General features: G+C 40.5%; 1 protein-coding gene across 1 annotated transcript; it reads right to left on the reverse strand.

Annotated features, from left to right (window-relative positions):
* Positions 1–10,283: 10,283 nt before the first annotated feature.
* On the reverse strand, positions 10,284–14,613 carry LOC148026634 (putative pentatricopeptide repeat-containing protein At3g11460, mitochondrial). Its single transcript, XM_087691098.1, has 2 exons — positions 14,303–14,613; positions 10,284–14,216 (listed from the first exon to the last, which is right to left on the reverse strand). The coding sequence occupies exons 1-2, from the start codon at positions 14,534–14,536 to the stop codon at positions 11,577–11,579; spliced, it is 2,874 nt and encodes a 957-aa protein (XP_087547224.1). The 5' UTR covers positions 14,537–14,613; the 3' UTR covers positions 10,284–11,576.
* Positions 14,614–22,191: the final 7,578 nt, after the last annotated feature.

A 22,191-nucleotide genomic window follows, 5' to 3' on the forward strand; every position in this document is an offset into this window, starting at 1 on the left:
TGCTTGCCTCGCAATCTTAGGAAGTATTTCATACCCTTAGGAGGGGAGTTTGAACAACTTGCTTCTTGGACTAATAGTTCACTGTTAAGTGTCCAGGCTGATGACACTTATAGCAAACCATAAGCTTTGCTTTGGAGACATTGTTGGTAAGGGCTAGAAGTTTGGGTATATTGGGATTTGGCTAGAGGGAAGGCTTAGGGTTTGAATTAGCAGTTGATGGTAAAGTAGGAGGTCGAGTCCAAGATTTACGGAAAGAAGAAGGAGCAAAGCGATTCTAATTGAATTTTCGGAAGTTAGATTTGAATTTCTTTGTACCAAAGTTACCACTAACTGAAAATTGTTGCGGTTGCTTTTCTCATCTACGAATTTTATCCTATACATCATGCGCTAAAGATATTGCATCCTCCAAATTCTTTAGCTTGAACATATTCACTTTCGCATAGAAGTGACCAAGCAAATCGGACATGTACTTGCACTTGTGGGTCGCCTCAAGAACATCTTCAAGCATTCGAAGTTGAAGTAAGGCACTCTAGAAATGCTCAGTGTATTGTGGAATGGATTCGTAATCTCTTTGTTGCAAGAGATCCCACTATTTGATGGCTTTCTCATGGAATTGAGGTGGAAGGAAATTCTACAAGAATTTCTTTTGAAAGGCTTCCCAAGTAGAGGGACAATCAACACTCTTGCGGACAACAATCCACCATAATGATGCTCTGTTTGTTAGATGGTTAGTGATGCATTTAAGTTTATCTTTTTCAGCATATTGCTCTTCATGAAAATAGTCGTCAAACTGATAATGAAAGCAAGAACAATTTTTCCATCATGTTGCCCATTAAAAGTGCGGAATTTAAATTTTCTTTTACATATCTTGGCCTCTTTTCTAAGAGCCTGTGCATCGAATGTCGCATCAATAGTATGTCAAATGACATCTTTAGGTTACCCTCTGTCTTGCTTGACAGTGGATTGTTGAAGTGTAGCCATTGTGCTTGCAAGTTTTGACATTCCCTTCGCTCTTCTTGAAGTTGCATCATGATTCGATCCAATTTCTATTCCGTAGTTGGCTCTGGCAAATCGTCTTTGCCCATAAAATTGTCCATGTTATGATCCGACATCCTAGATTGATTGAAGATCCGTGGCTCGTCCTCTAGTCACGTGTGAATAAGATCACCACAAACTTGATTTTCTCGGGTATGATAATTGAAAATGGTCTTCTCCCTAGCAAAATAGTCTTCCTCATAGACTGTGTGTGACAGCCTACTCACTATAAATCCGCTCAGCCAAGTTGCAGGTGGGAACAGGGGCTTACTGAAGCTTCAAAACCGGTTCGAGAAGAGTACCACAATCTGAACACCTGCTATGTGAAGTATTGGTAATTAAGCTTTAAGCTTAAGTTAAATAACTAATAGCTTAAGCTTTAAAAAGCTTGAGCAATCGAACGAAATCGACGCAGGATGACGGTAGGTCTTTGATCGATTCAACATCAATGAGTACGTGCCGAAGTCCTTGTTTGAGGAATTAAATTTTAAGCTCTCTCTAAGCTTCAAAATAAGCTTAATAATTTCCATTAACATCAACTGCTTCTCTGTGAGAAAAACGACTTAAAAAAGGGACTTCTTGAGTGGTCCCCTGCCTCCTGTGAGAGGTCCTTCGCAATCAAAGGGTTCAACAGGGGGTTCTTCACTACCGAGAACACGCTTGTGTTGTCAGTTGTCGCAAGACAACCTGTAGAGCCCGTTCATTCTAGGAGCTTCGCCTTCACACGAGATGGCAAGTGATTGGAAGCTCTTGATCTCAGCTCCGCTCTGATACCACTGGTGCACAGATCGGATGTTGTATGCGTATGTAGTGCATGTGGAAGGTCACCAAGAACAAAGAACTCTATAAATCTTCATAATTTCAAGTATAAAGCAAAAGCAGATTTACATGACATGAGACAAAAAGACAAATTGGGTGCAATCAGAACTCTACAAATCTTCATAATTTCAAGTACAAAGCAAAAGCAGACTTGCACGCCATGAGACAAAAAGACAAATTGGGTGCAATCTGGGCCTTATGTGAGTGCTTCACAAGGCATGTATTTATAGATTTATTTATTTTCAAGCTCAAAAATAGCCCAATTTACAAATAGCATGCTTTTTTTTTGCTTTTTTATTTGCATTTGCGTTTGCCCAAATATAAAGTAAGGTGTTTGTGCCCAAATACAAATATCAAATAATGAAGTACTTAATCGAGCATCTATGCGCATACAATATAATAATTGTTTTGTTAAGTGCTTTAATAAATAAGTGTGCTTAAATAAATATTGGTGCCACGCCTTTAGTGATAAGGCATGCACCCATCAAAAATAGTAATTCTTCTAGGCATTTGGATTCACACCTTCGCCTAGTGCTACCCAACGCCACTGCCGCCTACTCTACACATCAACTAAAGCATTCACAATTGTTAGAAAATAATTAAATAAAACCCAAAAAAAGTGAATACCTAGCCATCTTTAATTGCAAAATAATTAAATAGGTTGGAACTCTGTCCTAACCTTAATTTAATTCGCGTGCGCACTCTAAACTCGTAAATGTCCATTAATTTAATTTATATTTTACGAGATCACCCACTGTGGAATCACCCACGTGCACATTAAATTAATACTATGCCTGAAAAGGATAGGCTTCCCCGTCAGCTTCTCGCACAAGGAATCCGCCTTGTGTATGAGCCCCAGCAATAAATAGTTTTACGGAATCCATCGTGGTCACTGAATCCACCGTGAAATATGCCTCGTGGCATCATGGTTAATGTGATCTCACTCTCGGTCTTGAGCATTATTTTTACCTCAATTCTCTTTTTCCTCTGTTGTCAACTCTTCTTCCCTATAGAGGATGCATCCAGGTTGCTAGGTCTAGGCATAATGAGATACCAAGCTTCTTTATTTGAGCTCATATCATGACATTTAGGAGAACAGGTGTGGCATCGTTGTCATGTGACTCGACACAAAAGAGTCCGAGCGGTACAAACAGTATAATTACTGAGCTAGTGGAGGGTTTCTATCTAGGGCAATCAGTGAACAGATATATGACTCTACATTCAGGCCACCTCAAGTCGGCCTTCTCTCTATTTGCTTGCTCCTTTTCAAGGCAATGAGACAAGATATGCCCTAGATGGTGGCCACATGTCCAACATGCTACGGGTTCCTGGTTTTGAGCTCCTCTTAGGCCTCTACCTCTTCCTCTACCTAAGGGGGCATGATCGGCACCAAGCCTATAGTCCATCAATATGGGATTGCCCTCTTTGTCATAAGATACATAAGGGTTCAAGTAAGAATCTTCCTCTATTGGTTCCTCCACAAAGTGCACTAGAGCTTCGCTTGGTGGATGGGTTATGATAGGTGTTGGAGGTTTAGGGATTCTTGTCGAGTTGATGTTGTTGTGGCTCGCTTTGAATCGTTAGGCATAGGGAGAGACAAATGAGCTCCCCTTCCAAAGTATGGTTTTCTAACTCTCGGATAGTACACCTGAGTGTAAGGCTACTGGTAAGGCAACCATCTTGGCAATCGACAGTGCATGGTGTCATGCTTGAATCTTTCACAATTGGAACAAGGTCTTGATCTGGGATCGAGACATTCAAAAGGAAGGTGGTTCTAAATGCATTGCTACCTTGCTATACAGCAGCCCAAGAGCTTCTCTCCCTAAGCAAGTCATGTACCCATATGGCTTCCTCAAAGACTCTTGTAAGCACATCCCTTTGCATGTTCAAGTTTCTTTTGCAAGGGCCTTACATAGTTCTTTGTTGTGGATCCCAAATGAATACAATAAAGACCACTCTCTCATTAGGTCGCTCAACTCTGCAGGTATCCTCTTATAGAGACTCCTCACATGTGTAACATAGTCTCGTATGTCCTCTTTGTCTTTCTATTGACATTCATCAGCTTAACAATGAGGTTATCGGAGTATCCTGCCTCCGAGAATCTCTTGATGAAGAGATCCTTCAACTGGGTGAAGTCATTACATTCAACATTGTCTAGACTGGATGAATCAAGTCCATCCCTTGTCCCCCAAGCAAAGACGAATGCTTATGCTCGTTGAGCAAGGTCCATGAGGTTATTAGCCTCACACACCTGCTCAAACTGCTCGACAAAGCTATAGGGGTCATTGCTTGCCTGGTATTTATCAAGGTGTTTTACAACTATGGATATTTTCATTTGGCTTTTGGCATTTAGGGTAACTCCAACTAGCAATGATGCCGCTAGGGCTGCCTCACTTTTCTCAGCATTGGTATTGTCTAGCAATCTTTTTGGTGAGTAGCTCACTTACTGTAAGGTCAACTGTTACTAGAGCTCTCTCCCTATCGGCATTGTCTCCTATTTAGTTTCTACTTGATATGGCTAGGATCCTGTGAACCTCATTGAGCTCTCTCTCTCTCTCTCTCTCCTGACACAACCTCTGAGCCCTTTGCTCTTGGCTATAGCTCACAATGGGCTACAATGCCATCCTTTCCAGTCTCCTTTCTTCTTCAAGATTGGCTATGACATCGACTCTACTGGTCTCCCATGGTATGCTATCCTCGTCTGTTTGGTGGTCGTATTGTGTGACAAGTCATCGGATGTCTTCTGGGTGCTCAGCCATGTTGAGGTCCAGGTCGAGGTGTAGAATGTTCTCATTTGAGCTGGTACTTGCCGTAGTAGTTGCCTTTCCTAACCCACTAGTGCGTCTATGAGGTCAACTAAGCCGGCTAGAGATGTATCCCTAATCTTCGCGAGCCTTTTCTTCTGTCGGCAATGTGATGGTTCGGTCCCCTTTATGTCCTTGTCCCTGGTTCTTTGGGTCCCTTGTCTGATTCTTGGGGTTGTATTCCTACTGGTGGGTTCTTTTTTAGCTTAATCACATTTAGTGTGTTCCTTGTTAATCCAAAAATTTACAAATATGCAACACTTATACACCACCAATGCACCTCAATGTGTGCTGTGCGAAGTCAAGCTTTCCAGCTTTCACATGTGCTTAAATGCCTATAATATCGAGTGTGACTTTGATGGAGTCAACTGCATCAATCAATTTCCTGTTCTTGATGCTTTTGGAGGGGATTTGACTACTCCTAAAATGGTTGAAATTGGGTTCTCTACGAGTCATGATAGGTGGCATGTCGGACGTCCAACCAAGTGAGTCAATTTGGGTCTCTACTTAGGTAATGGCCAATGGTCGAATCTTCCAGTACCCCACAGACTACTAGATTGCAATTCCTTTTTTTTAGTGTAAAATGTCCTATGGTTTCATTTATGGGTTCAAAATTTAACCTAGTTTTACTGATCAGTTGGGAATAAGCCCTACAAGCCCCTGAAAATCAATCAAAACAGGGTCCTGGACAACTAGTCTGAGTCCCAGACTTACCCGTCCCAGTGGACTTCTTAAAGGATTCGGTTGTCCAAGTGGTCAGACTCGGACTCGGATCCAAGTGGTCAGACTCGGACTCAAATCCGAGTGTCGGACGTCCGAGTGGTCACTCAAATGACTCAGACATCTAAGCCAGGTCATGACTCAGTCGTCGTTTGAGGCCTGCAATCGCCATCAGAGTGGCACCTAAAAACTTGTAGAATGACAGAAACACTCTATTTAATGACTTAATGCCACTATTTAAATCACCCAGAATTCCTAATTAATGTAACAATCAACAACAAGGATTCAGAGCATTCCTGGAAGAGGTGGAAGCGTGAAAGACAAGAATCATTGGTGTAGTAGCCTGTGGACTTGTCACCCCCTATCTCTCTCTCACTAGCTCTCTCTCAATCTCACTGAATGTAAATGAGCTCTCTCTCTCCTCTTTTTCAACTTTTGTTTTCTCTCTTTCTCCCTTTACACTGTTTTTCTTCCTGAACATCAAAAACCTATTTCCTTTCTTCCCCTGTTTCCATGTTTCCTAGTTATCTACAGAGTTATCTTTCCTTCTTTTTTCCTTATTTCACAAACCTTAATGTCTCAAATCTGATCAAAATGCACAACTCCTACTCTAAACAATGCATAGAAAGCTTCCTAAACCTAAACTAATCCATAAAAGAAATCGAATAGCCTCTGACTCCCTTGCTTCCTACCTAAAACCAAGTGTCGTTTCCAAGTCAAACTCCTACTTCATCACTCAATTTAGAGCACGCATGCACTCAAAGCTTGAATCCATTGTTCCCGGCAACAGAACCAACATTTTTGAACTTCTTGCTCGACCATCAAGACCCACAGACCACTTATTATTTCAAGCATTTCAAGCCAAGTGCAATGGCTACCTCTCACATAGCTATGTATACTCTCACACCTATGAGTGTAGTAAGCTTACCTTCATGCCCGATCAAGTTGTCTCCTCCCTCAAGCACTTCAATAGCTCCACGATCAAAGATGCAAGCTCAAGCAAGCTCAATCCTCAAGCTCCAAGCTCCAAACTCCATTACCGCACACGAGACAAGAGAAAAGAAGAAGAAGAACAAGAAGAAGAAGAAAAAGAAGAAGAAGAAGAAGAAGAAGAAGAAGAAGATGGAGAGAGGAGAAGATGGAGAGTTTCTCCACCATAGTCCCTTACCCTCACTCCCTCTCTCAAGCACAAGCATAAGCAATAAAAAAGAAGAGAAGGAAAAGAAGAAGAGAGCTAGTTTTGGCCACACACAAGAATGAGCTTCTTCACTCACTTTTTGCCTTTTTATACATACCCTACTCCTCTTTAGGCACCCATCCCTTTCTTACATGACCGGCCATTTTAGCCTAGGTCCTCTTTCCTTATTCCTCCCTATTTATATGATTCCTTCACCCATGCATTTCTACAATTATAAATTGCCCAGGAGGGAGTCTCATGCTCTTTTACAAAGATTTAGGGTGCGCTTTTATATTTAAGATATGCATTTCCCCTTTTGCACTTGCTTTGGACTTTTGAGTTTGCTTCTTGTGATTTTGGCTCTTTTCCTCTTGTTTTTTCCCGTTCGGCCACTTTTTTCTGCTCTATCCTCTACATCTTTTTAATTTTCTTTGCACTTTCTTTGCACTACGGTTAACAATGGTAATCTTATTAAGAGTCCTGTAGCCTACACACAATCTGAGCCCCCCATCCTTCTTCTTGACAAAAAACATTAGGGCACCAAATGGGGACTTGTTTGGTCAAATAAAACCTTGCCCTTCCAATTCATGCAATTGCTTCTTCAACTGCATAAGTTTGGTTTGATTCATGCAGTATGGGACTCTAACTAGTGGAACTACCCTTGATATTAGCTCAATCTTCTAGTCTACCTTTCTTTTGGAGGGTAGGCCTTTGGGTAGTTCTGCTAGCATCACATCTGCATACTCCTTAAGTATCGCTTCCACTTCTTTGTTGCCAGCTTGTGATTTAGGATTCTTGGCAACCTCATGCTCCATAGGCCAGATCATGCATAAATACACCATATCTCCTTACTTCACTAATTTCTCCACCTTTTTGGCATTGCAGGTTGTCATGATGTGAAGCCTAATATTTGTGACTTGTTGAGGCATTACTTGAACTGGTTTACTAGGCACTGACTTTGCAGTTTGGCAAGAGACTCCAGGCTTGCTCTCTTTCATTTGCACTTTGATTGGCATCCTAATTGGGAGTTGCCTCCTTTCACATTGTACTCTTATACCCTCTCCTTGCATATTTCGCAACATTTCATTAACTCCTTTGCCAAACATTACAATGACATACTTGTCATAGAACTCCCAAGCCCAAAATGACTTCGAAGTCGTCCATGGATATTACTAGAAAATTGAGCCTGGCCTTCCATTTCCCAGCTTCCACTTGTACTACAAATACTTCCTTGACTTCCTTTGCTTCTCCTTGCACAAAAGTCACTGTTAATTCTTTTGGGGCCTTGGACAATTTTAGTCCATGTTTTGCTATACAATCCACTATGATAAAATTGTGAGTAGCTTCTATATCTACCATGATTGATTGATCCCCTTCACCAACTCTTTCCTTAAGGTATAAGTGTTGTACTACTACTACCTAAACCGTCATGCATTGGGGACGTGCACTAATTGTCCCCACTCTTGGGTGGTGCAGGCTCTCTTCACTTCCACTAGGGATTTTGTGGATTATGCATCATGATTGTGGCTCCTCTCCTCCATAAGCACTTGTGGCTATTACCCTAGACGCACTTATTGAGACTGTGTCTTCCACGGGGCCTCTATTTCGGTGGTGTGGCCCCCTGCACTTGAAACATCTAACCCTTGTGATTGACACGGGGTCTCCATCATAATGTGTTCGATCATGCATACCCATAAAATGTACTAAGGATTGGTCTGTAGTGGTTGTTTCCCCACCGTCCAAATGCTCCACTAGGTATCAAGACTAATTGCGACGTAGTTAAGTTATTTTTTAGATTTTAACACCGAATCTCCGAGATGGGGCCTCTTCCTTGGCGAGTTGGGTCTCAAGGTCCAAGAGTTGGTGGTAAGATTGGTGTTGAATCTAGCTTGACTCCCTTGGGTTGTCCTTCCTCCCTTCCAAGCCTACTAATCTTTCAGCCATCCTCATGGCCTCTACCAAACTAGTTGGATCTTGTCTTTCTACATCTCTCCTGGCCCACTCTTGTATGCCATAGGAATCTATGTAACTTTATGTCTGTGTCCATGTTGGGTAGTTACAGCATCAACTGTCTATTCTTGCTAACATACTCCATCTTTCCTTGTGCTTGCTTGAGATTTCTCCACTCATCTCTAACTTTGAATTTTTCCATCTTCGAGATAAAGTAGTCTTTGAGTTCCTCTTGTAGTTCCTTCCATGAGAAGACTGTGTATCCTTGCTCCTCTTCTAGTAGGTATCAACTATCAGTATCCTCCTCCAAATAGATAGCTACCACTTCTCCCTTCTTATCTTTAGTGATTCTAGCGTACTTCAAGTATCTATCTACCTCCATAATCCATTTCTTCAAAATTAGCCCCATCTCTCTCTCCCTTGTACTTGGTGGGTTAAGGCATCTTGAACTTGCCATAGTCGTCTTCAAACTTTCACTCTCCCCTTCATCCTTATTGTTTTGTCTCTTGTCTTTCTTCTTATCCTTCTTCTTACTTCCTACTTCAACTTTCTTCTCCTTGTCTTTCTTTATATCTTAAGCTCTCCTAGATGTTTCCTCCCTAACTAAAGTATATGTCAATCTATCCACCTCTTCTTGTAGTTTGTCTGTTCTCTTCCTCCTATTGTTATATCACCCACTCCTTGTAACCCTACTCCACTTCAAACTTTCTTCTCTTTTCCTCCTCTGCTTCCTTCATTTGTATATTCTTTCAAATTGAGTCTAACAAGCCTGACATGCCCTCTAACTACCTCTAATTTGGCTAACTTGTTTTCCTGATCTTCTCTCCATTCTTGACCTCGGCTCCTTTTCCTCTCTTCAACCACTGGGATGGATACATTCTCTCCTTTGTCCTCCATATTGTTGTGGGAAACCGTGTCTCAACCTTGGTGTTATCAATGCAAAAAGGCAACATTTCGCCTTCAGATGGTGATTGTGCCAAGGGAAAACTGCATCACATCTTTAGATGATGACTTGTGTCGAAATCATGCCGAGAGTCATCGCACCGAGGATCAATGCAATATGAAGTGACACAATGTGGAGCATGGCAATGTGGAGCATCACGACACAAATCGTCACAACATGATTTCAAGGCAATTGATCTTCTCTCTTGCTTCCGTGAGCACTCATTCACTCCGAGCAAGAGTTACTCTGATACCAAGTGTAATGCACCTGCACACAATCACTCAACAAAGCATAGAAAGGTAACACGGTTTGTGAAAGCAAGGTATACTTTTGTATTATTCAATAAAAGAAATAGTGCAACATGAACACGTCCTAGAACTACATCCTCATGACACCATGCATATGAGGATTCACCACTAGGTACAAGAAATCACACGTACAATGAAAACCAAGCAAGGCTCAAAGTCATTACTCCCTATATAAGTGTTTTTGAAAACACCACCATGGTATAGCTACAAAGCCCTTATAAGGGAGAGGGGAGAGGGATGCATTTGCAAAATTCAAAGAACAAAAACTTATCCAACATTCAATTCCCAATGAAATATGATTGAAAAACTACCATCCTTCAAGTAGCACCATAATTTTTACAACCATTAATATATAATATAGCCACATCATTGCAAAGTATATCTGTGTATTTTAGTCAAAAAATATTAAAAATCAAATCTTTCATAAGATCTTTATTAGTTATGTATACATCGATAACTTTTGACAAAAATTCAAAAGAGAGAATTTTCCTTTAGAGAGAGAGAGAGAGAGAGAGAGAGAGAGTTCCTTTTAGTAGTAAAAGGTTCAAACCTGTGTTAGCTTGCAGACAACAAGAGAAGGCAGGCTTTACCTTGCATATGCATACTCTAAAAGTTGTGTGAGCTTCAGGGTGTTTTTCAGCATGGAGGCAACACTTCAGCTAGCTTGCAGGCTTGTATGGATGAACAGCATTTCTGGGGCTGTCTATGGACAGAAGGTAATGCTAGGAATATCAAAGTGCAAGCAATATGCCATAAGTTATTCCAAATTGTCACAATATCTGCAGCAACATGACACAGCTGTCACAATCTGCTGCAAGTTGTTTTCTTGGCATCTTCTTTTCATGTAAAAAACATGGGCTTGCATTTGTTTTAGCCATTTTTGGCTCTGGAACCCCCTCCTTGCTTGGTCAAGGGCAGGGGTCAGGAGAATCCCCACCAGAGCAATCAAACTAGCTCATCTTCTCCTCCAGAACATGCATCCCCTTTGATTGAACCATCGCCATCTTATAATGGCCATGATAAAGCAGTCTATATTGTCGGTTGACTTAATGCCTATCCGACTGTGTTCTTTTTCCTCCTGCCACCTCCCTTGATGCTGGGAGTGGCTCTTGATGGGCCACCCAATCACTGACTGGCTTGAGGCTTTTGCTACTCACCAGCTTGCCACCTGGAACAGTCTTGTGGTCAACCTTCCAAAGTTCACAACATACAAGGTCACATGGCCCCTAAGGTCTATGTATATGTATCAACAAAAAATAGAAGCTGTATCAAATCTGTGAATCCTCTAGTGTATGCAAGGGCTGTGCACTGTGATCAACTTCAGCCTATACATGATGTATTGATGTGGATATAGCTATATAAAGTGTTGCAGCTAATCATCGATGAAAGTAGTACACACTCTTAAATGGTCACTGGAAGCTGCCAGGGAAATGCATAAAGAACCTGCTGAGAGTTGAAGACAGGCCTCCAACCTAGTTTAAAGTACTGTTAGCTGCAGCAGCTTTACTAAATTTTAAGTACAGTAGTACTGCTAATCTCTGTACTGCCACTGGTATCACATGTCTCAGTTAGGAGCCACATCATGTGCCCTCAGCCAGTCTATAAAGATGATCCCATGCTTCAGACTCATCAGCATTCCACCATCCACTCTGGCTGTTACATATTCTGTCCAAGCTAAGCAGCAGCAGTTTTCAAGAGCACTGAAACAGCATGTTAATTCAGAAAGGATCCACACCAAAAGTGCAACTGAGATGAGAGGTATCTGCAAAATGTACCTTTGAATATGATAAATCAACTATAGAAGTATTGCATTAACTTGGTCACCAATACTCACCACAGTCGCACTTTCCATCCTCAAAAACATGAAAACGACTCGTATCCCTAATAAGGATTCTGCGATTCTCTATTTTTGATATAAGGGAAGCACTACAGTGGCAGTCACTACAAATTCGCATGTCCTTCACAACATGTATGGGAGTCCCTTCTGGAGTCTCAATAAGGGCACATGCAATAGCCAACATTTCATGATGGCCACATGAAACATCTTTCAATCTGTCATCAGGAATGCTTTGTGAAACCAAAGGTAAATCAAACGAATATCCTTCCTGGGAAATTTTGTGGGCTAAAAGTTCTAGTTTTTCACATATATTTCGGCTTTGTGGATGCTTTAGATCCCCAACAGAAAATGAATGGACAGTTCCACTTGCATCAGTCCACCAAGACTTTCCTAGATCCTTCCAGGCTTGCTTTTCCACTCTCATAGCTTCAATCTTGTCTGCATCCTCTTGCTTGCCAGCATCTGCATAGATATTTCTCATACAGATATAAGCTCCAGGAGCCTTTTCATCCAGCTGCAGTGCATGTTCAAAAGCCAGTCTTCCAATCTTCAAATTTCTCCATTTTTGACAAGCACTCAATACAGTTAGCCACATTTGAAGATCTGCAAAAAGTGGCATCTCCTTGATCATTGCCACTGCCTTGTCTAGGTAGCCTGCACGAGCAAAGAGATCTACCATGCAAGCATAGTGCTCTAAAGTTGGGAGAATGCCATAATCTGTGCTCATGGTCTCAAAATACATCTGACCCTTATCCAGCAGACCTGCATGCCTGCATGCATTGAGCAAAATAGTGAAGATGATCAAATCCGGCTTTAGACCTTCTCCTATCATTTTTTCATATGCATGGAAAACATATCCAGCCCTTCCTAGGAGTGAATACCCAGCCATCAGTGTAGACCATGCAACCACATCCCGAACTGGAAGCTTGTCGAACACTTCTGCTGCTTTTGCAAGCAGGCCACTTTTGGCATACATGTCCACCAAAGCAGTTCCAACCACAACATTCTTTTCCAGTAACCCCTCGCTGACAATCTCAGCATGAATCTTAGTGCCCTTTGCTGTAGCTCCAATGCTGCCACAGGCTTTCAGGGCGCAAACAAATGCAACTGCACTTGGAGAGAGTCCCTCAAGTTGCATCTGCTCAAAATACTTCAGTGCTGCTTCAAAATACCCATGCTGGGTATATCCTGAAATTAGCGCACCCCAGGAAACTACATCCTGATAGGGAAGCTTGTCAAACACTTCTTGTGCTTTCGCAAGCAGGCCACATTTTGCATACATGTCCACCACTGCATTCCCAACAACTGCAGATTTTTCCATTAATCCCCCTTTCATAAGCTGACTGTGTATTTCCTTGCCCTTTTCTAGGGCCCCTGCATTGCCACACGCTCTCAAGATGCAAACAAATGTCACCACATCTGGGGAGAAGCCATTGATTTGCATCTGTTCATAACACCTTAGTGCTTGCTCACTATACCCGTGTTCTGTATATCCCTGAATAAGTACACTCCATGACACTACATCCTGATATGGAAGCTGGTCAAAAACTTCTTCTGCTTTTGGAAGCTGGCCACATTTGGCATACATATCTACCAATGCAGTGCCAACAACTATCTCTTTTTCCAACAACCCTTCCCTGACAATCTGAACATGTATATCTTTGCCTTTGTCTAGAGCTCCTATGCTGCCACAGGCTTTCAAGGCACAAACAAAGGTGACTGAGTCAGGAGAAAGGCCCTCCAGCTGCATGCATTCAAAGAACTTTAGTGCTTCTTCACCCTGCCCATGGTGGGCATATCCTGCCATCATCACATTCCACAGAATCACATTCTGAACTTTCATCCGATCAAACACTTCTCGTGCTTTTGCAAGCAGGCCACATTTGGCATACATATCTACCAAGGCAGTGCCAAGAACAACACTCTTTTTAAGCAACCTCCGTTTGATAATTGCATCATGTATCTCTTTGCCCTTGTCTGCAGCTCCTAAGCTACCACAAGCTTTCAACATGCAGACAAATGTGACCGCATCTGGAGAGGGTCCCTCTAGTCGCATCCGTTCAAAACACTTCAGAGCCTGCTCATTGTGTCCATGTTGGGTGTATCCTGCAATTAGAGCAGTCCACGAGACAACGTTCCGTATTGAAAGCTTATCAAACACTTCCTGTGCTTTTGAAAGGACGCCGCATTTAGCATACATACTGACCAAGGCACTGCCGAGAAAGACATGTTTTTCCAGCAATCCTGTCTTGGCAATATAAGCATGTACCCTGCTACCTTTCTGTAAATCTTTTTGCTTGGCACAAGCCTTCAGTAATGCAACAAATTTGTGTAGCTGATTGGTATCCTTTTGTGTACTGTTATGGCTGTTGTCACTGACAATCAGCATATCATCCTTATCCCCCTGGCCCTCTTTGTATATCACCTTGCTCCACAGGTCATTCACCGCAAGGAATGCATCTTCTTCTCCTCCTTTCTTTTCTCCTTCACCTTCTGCACCTCTGGTCAATATCTCGAGCGGTTCTAGTCCTCTTCTTTTGAGAGTGACTCCAACCCGGAATGGATTGTACCAGCCATCGATCCATAGAGACTCTGCAGCGACGGTACACCTAAGGTCTCCAGTCTGTTCTCATCACAAAACAAAAAGACATGCATTCACCAACAAGCTTTCGTGCAAGCAGGAAAAGGAAAGGATGCAAAGAGGCTTACTTCCACAATTCTGGAGTCATCTTGGGGGTGATCCTTGCACGGAAAATCGCAGTCTGAGGAGGAGGTCCCCGTCGCTGTTGTCGGAGGAGACTGTGTGAATGATGATGGCTGATGGCCATCGAATTCTTCGTCCTTGCTGTGCTCGTGAAGTGCGCCATTGATGAGAGAGGCAGGGAAGGAGTCCAAGAGCTTGTCTGGCGAGCAGTGATGATATGCAGATGAGGGCGCGATCATGCTTGCAGTTCATTATTCAGCTCTCACCGGCATATCACAGCATGGACAGAGTCCTCCTATTCGAAATTATTATCGGTACATAGGGTAAAGGGGCCAATAAAGTAGCGCCTTCCAAAAGGAAAACACACAATTTAATGATAATTTTACATGGTTTTTTAAGTCACTTAACAATATAATATAATTTTTTTAAATTATAAATGAGTTTAAACAATTTAGATATATAAATTTTTTTATATTTTAAATTTTGTAAAATCCTAAAGCAATACATCCTTGAGTGTCACTCTATTGGCCTTTTATTGTCCCTCTTTTATGAACCTTTCATTTGTAATTAAGACTATTTGATAAAAATATTAAAAGTCTTTTTTTTTAAAGCTCTATATAATATAGATAGTTTGACTATTAAAAAACATTTATGCAACTCACTTGGAAAAAAAAATTATAATGGAGGATTGTTAGATGACAATCTGTTGGCCCCTTTACCTTAACTGTGTCACCCAAAAACCAACATTCACATAAAACCACTGTCTATTTAAACTAGGTTGACACATGCACTTGTGTAGTTGTTTTTCCATAGCCACTAATAAAAATTATATAGCAAGTATGATAACACTTATGCAGTTGCTTTGCCAAGACGAGGGCTCTTAATTTTTGTCTAAATTATTGCTTGGTATTAGATGGAATACACATATAGATCTCGTTTGTTGTATTGTCAATGTTTGCCTTGTGCACCCATAAGATGATATATGCGTGTAATGAGCCGCTATGTTGAATCTCATACATAATCACATAATCTCGGGCACCTCCCACACAAGCAACATTCCCAACAATGTATTGATTGAAAAATAGGTGAAACTTGATATGAAAGATGATAGTGCACTTGACACAGTAATCTTTCCATGAGATTTCTAGATTGAACTCCTTTGCAACAACTTCCAAGGTGTTTATCTTAGCACACCTTGTACTAATCACCTCATCTACAAAATGCATATAAGAAAAAAGCAAGGCATGTCTCACACATCCACCATTATGATAAGGTCCTTCAATTATGCTGGAGCCAAGAAGGGGACCTTAGTATTAATGTGGGTATGCTATAGCGGAGTATATGTCTAACCACTTCCTCATTGAAAATGTTTCTATTTGCTTGCTTATAGTTATCGATGTCACTTTGTAAGCAAGTTATGCTCATGTTATTCACGATTAATACTACTTGTTTTAGTTGGTATAAGATTAGGTTGTAATGCTTGTGACGATATATGCAAAGAATAACATTAACATGCACATCTTGATGTATTTACTAAGATGCATGTTACAATTATATGCACCATGACTAAGTGGAAAGAGGAATGAAAATAGTGTGTTCTCCAAAGTGATATCCGGATAAGATGAGCCTATTGCAAGTAAGCCATATGTTTTGAATATTGATGTTCTTTGTAGAAGGTGAATGTTTTCTCGCAAGATGATGCATACAAACTCATGTTGATTGGCCCTTTTAAATACCTATCATCGGGGTTGCACTTAACTATGTTTTCAAGCAAAGTATAACATGCTTCATTTTCTATTCCTAACATTGCTTCAAATGGAGATCTTTCATGGTGAACTTCTAAAATTCTTTCAATGGATTGTTTGTTGAGGACATATAGACCTATCTTTAGATATGGATATTTTGCTATTGTGACGTATTTTTGGATAAATGGATTGTGCATCACATTAAAAGCAAACACATCGGTCACGGTAGATATTCTTAGTTTAGTGGATGCATGAGCAAGCAATGGATTATTCTAGGACACCAAAGGATTGTATCAAGAATCAATCATTGATCCAATTTTCAGTTTGTGATTATTATTGTCATTCTAGAGATTGAGATGGACACATCAATGATGCTCAAAAGTTGAAGTTGTAACATTTCAACATAGAGAATCCTTTTTGTGTAGTCCGGCAAGGGCCACTATATGTTTGTTCCAATCTTTGATAGCGCGACATGGTCCATATTTGTTATTATGAGTTTGTTTTGTATATCTAATACTTGTTTGTGAGTGTGATATCCCGACTTTAATTTCAAATCTTCTCAACTTCTCGCAAAATGGACTTGAAGAACTCTAAATCATTAAATAGAGAAGATCTCAAGCAAAATGGACCAAGATTCATTACGCGACATTTTCTAGGATTGATAAGAATTGTAGCCATCCGTCACAAAAGTTGCCGCGTGCACAAGAGTCATGGGCCATAAGTCGAATTTGAAAGAAGAAGGAGAAGGAGATGTCGCGAACATGCTCTTGCCCCCCCCCCCCCCCCCCCCCCCCCCCCCCTTTTTTTTTTTGAAAAAAATGACGCCACGAATCCCCCAATTTTGTCATTCCTGATTTTGGATTAAAAAGCTTAAATTCACCTTCTTCAATAGTTAACTCCAGCAATCTCCCCCTCTTCTCTGTTTGATAAGAGGCTTGGATTGAAGCAAGATCATCCAAGAGCCAGGCAAATCAGTCATGGCATCTTTGGTAGCCTCTTTGGGCCTCAAAGATCAAATCACCAGCATCAAATTGCATCTTGAAAACTTCTAGATGTAAAAATTGAGAGAGAGGAATGAGAAGAGAGAAAAAAATAAAAAGATAGAGAGAGAGAGAGAGAGAGAGGAAATTTTGACTTGAACTTCAAACTTTGTGAGGTCCAATTAGTACTAACTTTGTGTACATATGAAATTTTATAAGTTTGATGCATAAAAGAGATTGTATATATATATGGTGTTTAATTTTATAACTTTTATAAATTACTTTTAGTTTTACATTTGATGAGAGAGAGAGAGAGAGAGAGAGCAAGGAGATGAGAGAAAACAAACTAATATGGTGTTTAATTTTATAAATTTTATAAATTACTTTTAGTTTTACATTTGATGAGAGAGAGAGAGAGAGAGAGAGAGCAAGGAGATGAGAGAAAACAAACTAATATAAAAGGTAGAGAGAGAGAAAAAGATATTTAGACATAGGGAATTGGGGGAGAGTATTCCTCTTTAATTTAGCTATAAATACGAGGCATGGGGAGCCGTTGAGAGTAGTTCGAGCAAGAGAGGAGAGGCCCTTCTCATGAGTATAGAGCAAGAGTAAGTGGGCAAGAGAAACGTGAGAATGGGAACCCTCATCGACGAAGACAAGAAGGATATTACATGAACTCTTGAGATCAAATTCTCTATTCCTTCTATCCTGTTTCTTTGTGGAATCAAGACTCTTCTCAGTTTTTCTAAATTATTGGTGATCCCCTTCCCCCATCAATCAAATTTCCATCAATCTAATTACCCCCAAGCTCCTTCATCAAAGATTCCCCTTTTAATCTTGAGATTAAAGACCATGGCCCCGAAGAAGAAGAAAGTTATGAAGGTCGCGGAGCTAGGAGCTGCCAATAAGGTTGTGGACACAATCACTACAAAATGAATGACGAGTACCAGGGTTACAAATGAAGTTGCAAATACCATCAACCAAGCACCCGTCATGGATCCCCATGTACTATATTTTATAATTAAGAAGCAATTGCTTTACTCTTTTTTTGTGTCATGAATTAAAAGCATGTAAGGAATTTGTATCAAGAGATAATTTAAAGAAGTTATTTTTATATGTTGAACCTAAAGTGGTAGGTAATTAGGAAATAAAAAACACTCTCTCAAGGGAAGCGGGAGGATGGACCCTGATGGATCTAGACCTATAGTTGGGTAGTCTCAGTAAGCCGAGAAGCTTTCCTAAGAAGGAATAAGAATCACATTTTTTTGATGGACTATTAGAGAGCTGAGAGCTTGACTCACATCACATTAGAACCCTGGGTAGAAGGAATTAAAGTGTCATACTTCTCCCATTCTCTTTGAACCCAGCACAACGTAAGTCCGTTTTAGTCACAACAATTCCTATAGGGATGGAATCTCGAACCGCTAATGCTAATCAACCGTTAGTAATAGATTTGACCAAAAAGACTCAAGTCGATCCTCGTGGGAATGGTCGAAACTTCCACTATGGGGTAGACTCAAGCAAGCCTAGTTAGCAAAATCCGAGGGTTTTCATAAAAATCCCAGATAGCGCTTCCTAGGACATCTCTTGATGGACTACTAAGAACGTACCACCAAGGAAAGCTCAGGGCAGGCACGTTCCAGTTGGTATCTAAGCGCACATCGATATAGGACACGACACAAGTAAATAAAACTAGTTATATTTATATCTTTTCCTTAAATAGTGAAAATATTCTCTTGTTAATATATGTTCTTGATTTTTGGCAATAAGACGAATCTTGGGAACGATTCTTGATTTTCCAAGTTATGTTTATGTCAGCAATGCACTCCTCTAGTTTCAGCTAGAGAAATCAAATGATGTGAATATTAGATCACATATACAATCATTCACCCATGTATTATGAAAGGCGATGGATGTTAAAGCAAAGGGTATTGTTACATTAACACAAACCGTCTTGCTTACCTCCAGAATAATTTAAAGAGGTTAAGGTGGATGGAAGCCCTTAAGGTTGCCAAGATTTATCTCTTTTATGAGGCCAGAGTAAACTCAAACATGTTCACTAGAGGGCGACAAGTCAAATTAAACCGGTACATCTATGAGGTGGTTACAAGGGTTATACCGGCTGATGATTGAGTCATAGTTGTAGGACGCTCCATTTTCCGCAACTACAAGAAAGATGGATTACCTTATCTTCCCCTAAAATATAGATTTTTGGATATCTATTCTCAGAATCCTAATTACTATGCAATGGATGTATCGCAATGACATGCCTAGATTGTGATAGAAGAGCCTTTCCCAAGAATAATATGAGCACCCAAACCACTCAAATAGTGTATCCCCTTCCTATTGACGTAAAGATTTATTTTTGTCCATTCATTTGTCTCCTTGATAATCAGAAATAGTGAAAATATATTATTCATTTGATGAGATTTTTTTTTCTAATTAAAATTAAAACTCTCTTTTGAAGTGTAAACCCTAATCATTATCGAAAGGACAAATAATACGTAATTTTCTTCCTAAATTAATGAGGTAGATTAAGCAAGTAAATATATTTTTTTAAATATGGTTGGAGAGAAAATTGATTATAAAATTGCATAATCCCCAGAACGTCACCCCAAATCTCAATACTATGGAAGCTCAAGAGAAGAAATTTATTCTCAAGCAGTGCAAGCCACTGGAGTTTGATGGTAAAGGGAGGGACATTCCAACAGAAGCAAAAACATGGATAAAATCTATGGAAGACTATTTCACTACTATAGGGACTGTACCATCAAATTAAGCCATGATAGCTAAACTAAAACTCATAGGAGATGCATGTCTTTGGTGGAAACAATGGTGCAAGGACTAAAAAACATCCGAAAGCGCTATCAATTATTGGGACAAGATTAAAGAGATGGAGTGAAAGATGTCTTCTGCCCACATATCAAGCCCAGAAGATGAATGAGTTCTTCAATCTAAAGCAGTTAAGCCTAAGCCTAGAAGCCTACTACTCCAAATTTGTAACACTTCTAAAATATGCATATACAATGGATGTTTCACAGCAAGTATCCAAATTTTGCAATGGTCTAAATTCGCCCCTGAATATGCATCTTGAATCAATGAGACTATCGAATTTACAGGATACATTGATACGAGCAACTCCAATAGTTTAGGAGATCGGAGCAAAGCCCAAGGAATGCAAAAATTTGGAATAGAAACAGTTAGAATAAGGGCAACTTCCAAGGTTATGAAAAAATAGCCCAAGGGCAATACCAACCAAACAAGACAAAGAAGGACAAATCAAATGTAGTGGAAAGCTTTATACCCACAGGAAGGAGCAATGAGACTCCAAGGTGCTTCTATTACAAGGAACCAAGACATTTCAAGAGGCAGTGCCCAAAGCTTCGTTTCGTGGGCAAAGCCAAGATACCAGGGGAAAAGTTGTTGGAATAAACCTAAAGGAGGTCAATTAATGACAAAGATCCCACAAGGAAATCTGATATGGAAAGAGCCCGAGTACATGCAACTCTCAATTGCCAATTCTGAGTAATTCAAACACCAGCAAATAACCAAGGTAAACCCTTTCAAATTTTAATCGACAGTGGAAGTACCCACTCTTTCATATCACCAAAATGTGCAAAAAGGCTAGGCATAAACACTACTCTTGCACCTAGATTGCTTATGGAGTTAGCAAATAGCAAAGAATTTCTATCACCACAATAAACTAGCAAGGTCGAATTTAGCTTGGGTGGCAATTCTTCCAAAATGAACTTCCGAATTATGAGCCTCGGGCCTTATGAGTGTCTGCTAGGAATGGATTGGTTAATTCCAAATAATGCCCACATTCATTGCAGAAAGGGCCAAATCACATTCCAAAACTCAAAGGTAGAACAAGTAACCACTCAAGGAGAAGCAAGGAACCCTAAGGTTTAACTGGCTAAAGCCTCCCGAATAGTAAAGGGACTAAAGAAAGGATTACCCATCTATCTAATTAAACTCAACAAGGTTGAGCAAGATAATGAAGCCAAGGATCAAGCATCTTGGCTAAAAGAATATGCAGATGTTTTTCCAAAAGACCTGACAAAGCTCCCATCATCAAGGGAAGTAGATCACGAAATTCAACTCATTCCAGACGTTGCCTGCGTCACCAAACAACCCTACTGAATGTCAATTCCTAAAGCCATTTAGTTAAAACAACTCAAGCAGTTATTAGACCAAGGGTACATTCGGCCAAGTAATTCACCATGGGGAGCTCCGGTTTTATTTTAAAAAAAGAAAGACAAAACACTCCGCCTTTGCATCAATTACTGTGGATTGAACCACGTGATAGTGAAAAGAAATATTCAATTCCCACAAGATAGATAAGTTGCTTGATCGACTCCAGGGAGCAAAGGTCTTTTCAAAGATCGATCTCAGATCAGGATATTATCAAATAAGAATTAGGGAGGAATATATCCCTAAAACTACTTTTAACACAAGGTATGTTCATTATGAGTTTATTGTGATGTCATTTGGGTCAACAAATGCTCCTGCCACCTTCAACAGGTTGATGCAAGACATTTTTCGACCTTACCTTGAACGATTTTGTCCTCGTCTTCTTTGATGATATCTTAACATATTCCAAGAATGAAAAAGACCATGGGCCACAACTACGAATAGTCCTTGAACTAATGAGGGCCCACAAACTATATGCTAAAAAGAAGAAATGTGCATTCTTCAAGAAGTAGATTGAATATCTAGAATTCATAGTATTGACAAATGGCATTTCGGTGGATCCTGCCAAAGTCCAAGATGTACAAGATTGGCCATCCCCAACAACGATCAACGAAGTGTGAAGCTTTCTAGGGCTAACGGGTTGGTATAGATTCTTCATTAAAGATTATGCCTCAATCACCACGCCTCTCACCGACCTTCTCAAAAGTAGGTCTCCATTACTGTAATGTTCTGATTTTTTTTCATGCGTGAACTACTTCTATAAGACATAGGGATATTTTTTTAAATTAAATAAAGGCAAAAAAATTTCCCCTCTCCTCCAGCCGACTGTCGAGCTGGAGGAAGAGGGGAATAGAATGTGAAGCAAACTCCTTGCGCTGGAGTTTGCTTACACTCTGAAGCATGCGGCTCGACGCGTGGGGGAGGGAGGATCTTATCCCCTCCCCCCTATTTAAATCGTGGCTGCTGGGAGAGGCA

Source organism: Lygodium microphyllum, chromosome 13 (genome assembly GCF_053477565.2).
Source record: "Lygodium microphyllum isolate KBCC chromosome 13, Lygodium_microphyllum_v1.1.10, whole genome shotgun sequence".
Classification (NCBI taxonomy): domain Eukaryota; kingdom Viridiplantae; phylum Streptophyta; class Polypodiopsida; order Schizaeales; family Lygodiaceae; genus Lygodium; species Lygodium microphyllum.

Bases quoted from the DNA above. Each gene is read 5' to 3' on its own strand.
- LOC148026634 (XM_087691098.1), bottom strand. From the start codon at position 14,536: ATGATCGCGCCCTCATCTGCATATCATCACTGCTCGCCAGACAAGCTC. The intron at 14,217-14,302 runs GTAAGCCTCTTT...TGATGAGAACAG, and splicing joins ATGACTCCAGAATTGTGGAA to ACTGGAGACCTTAGGTGTAC.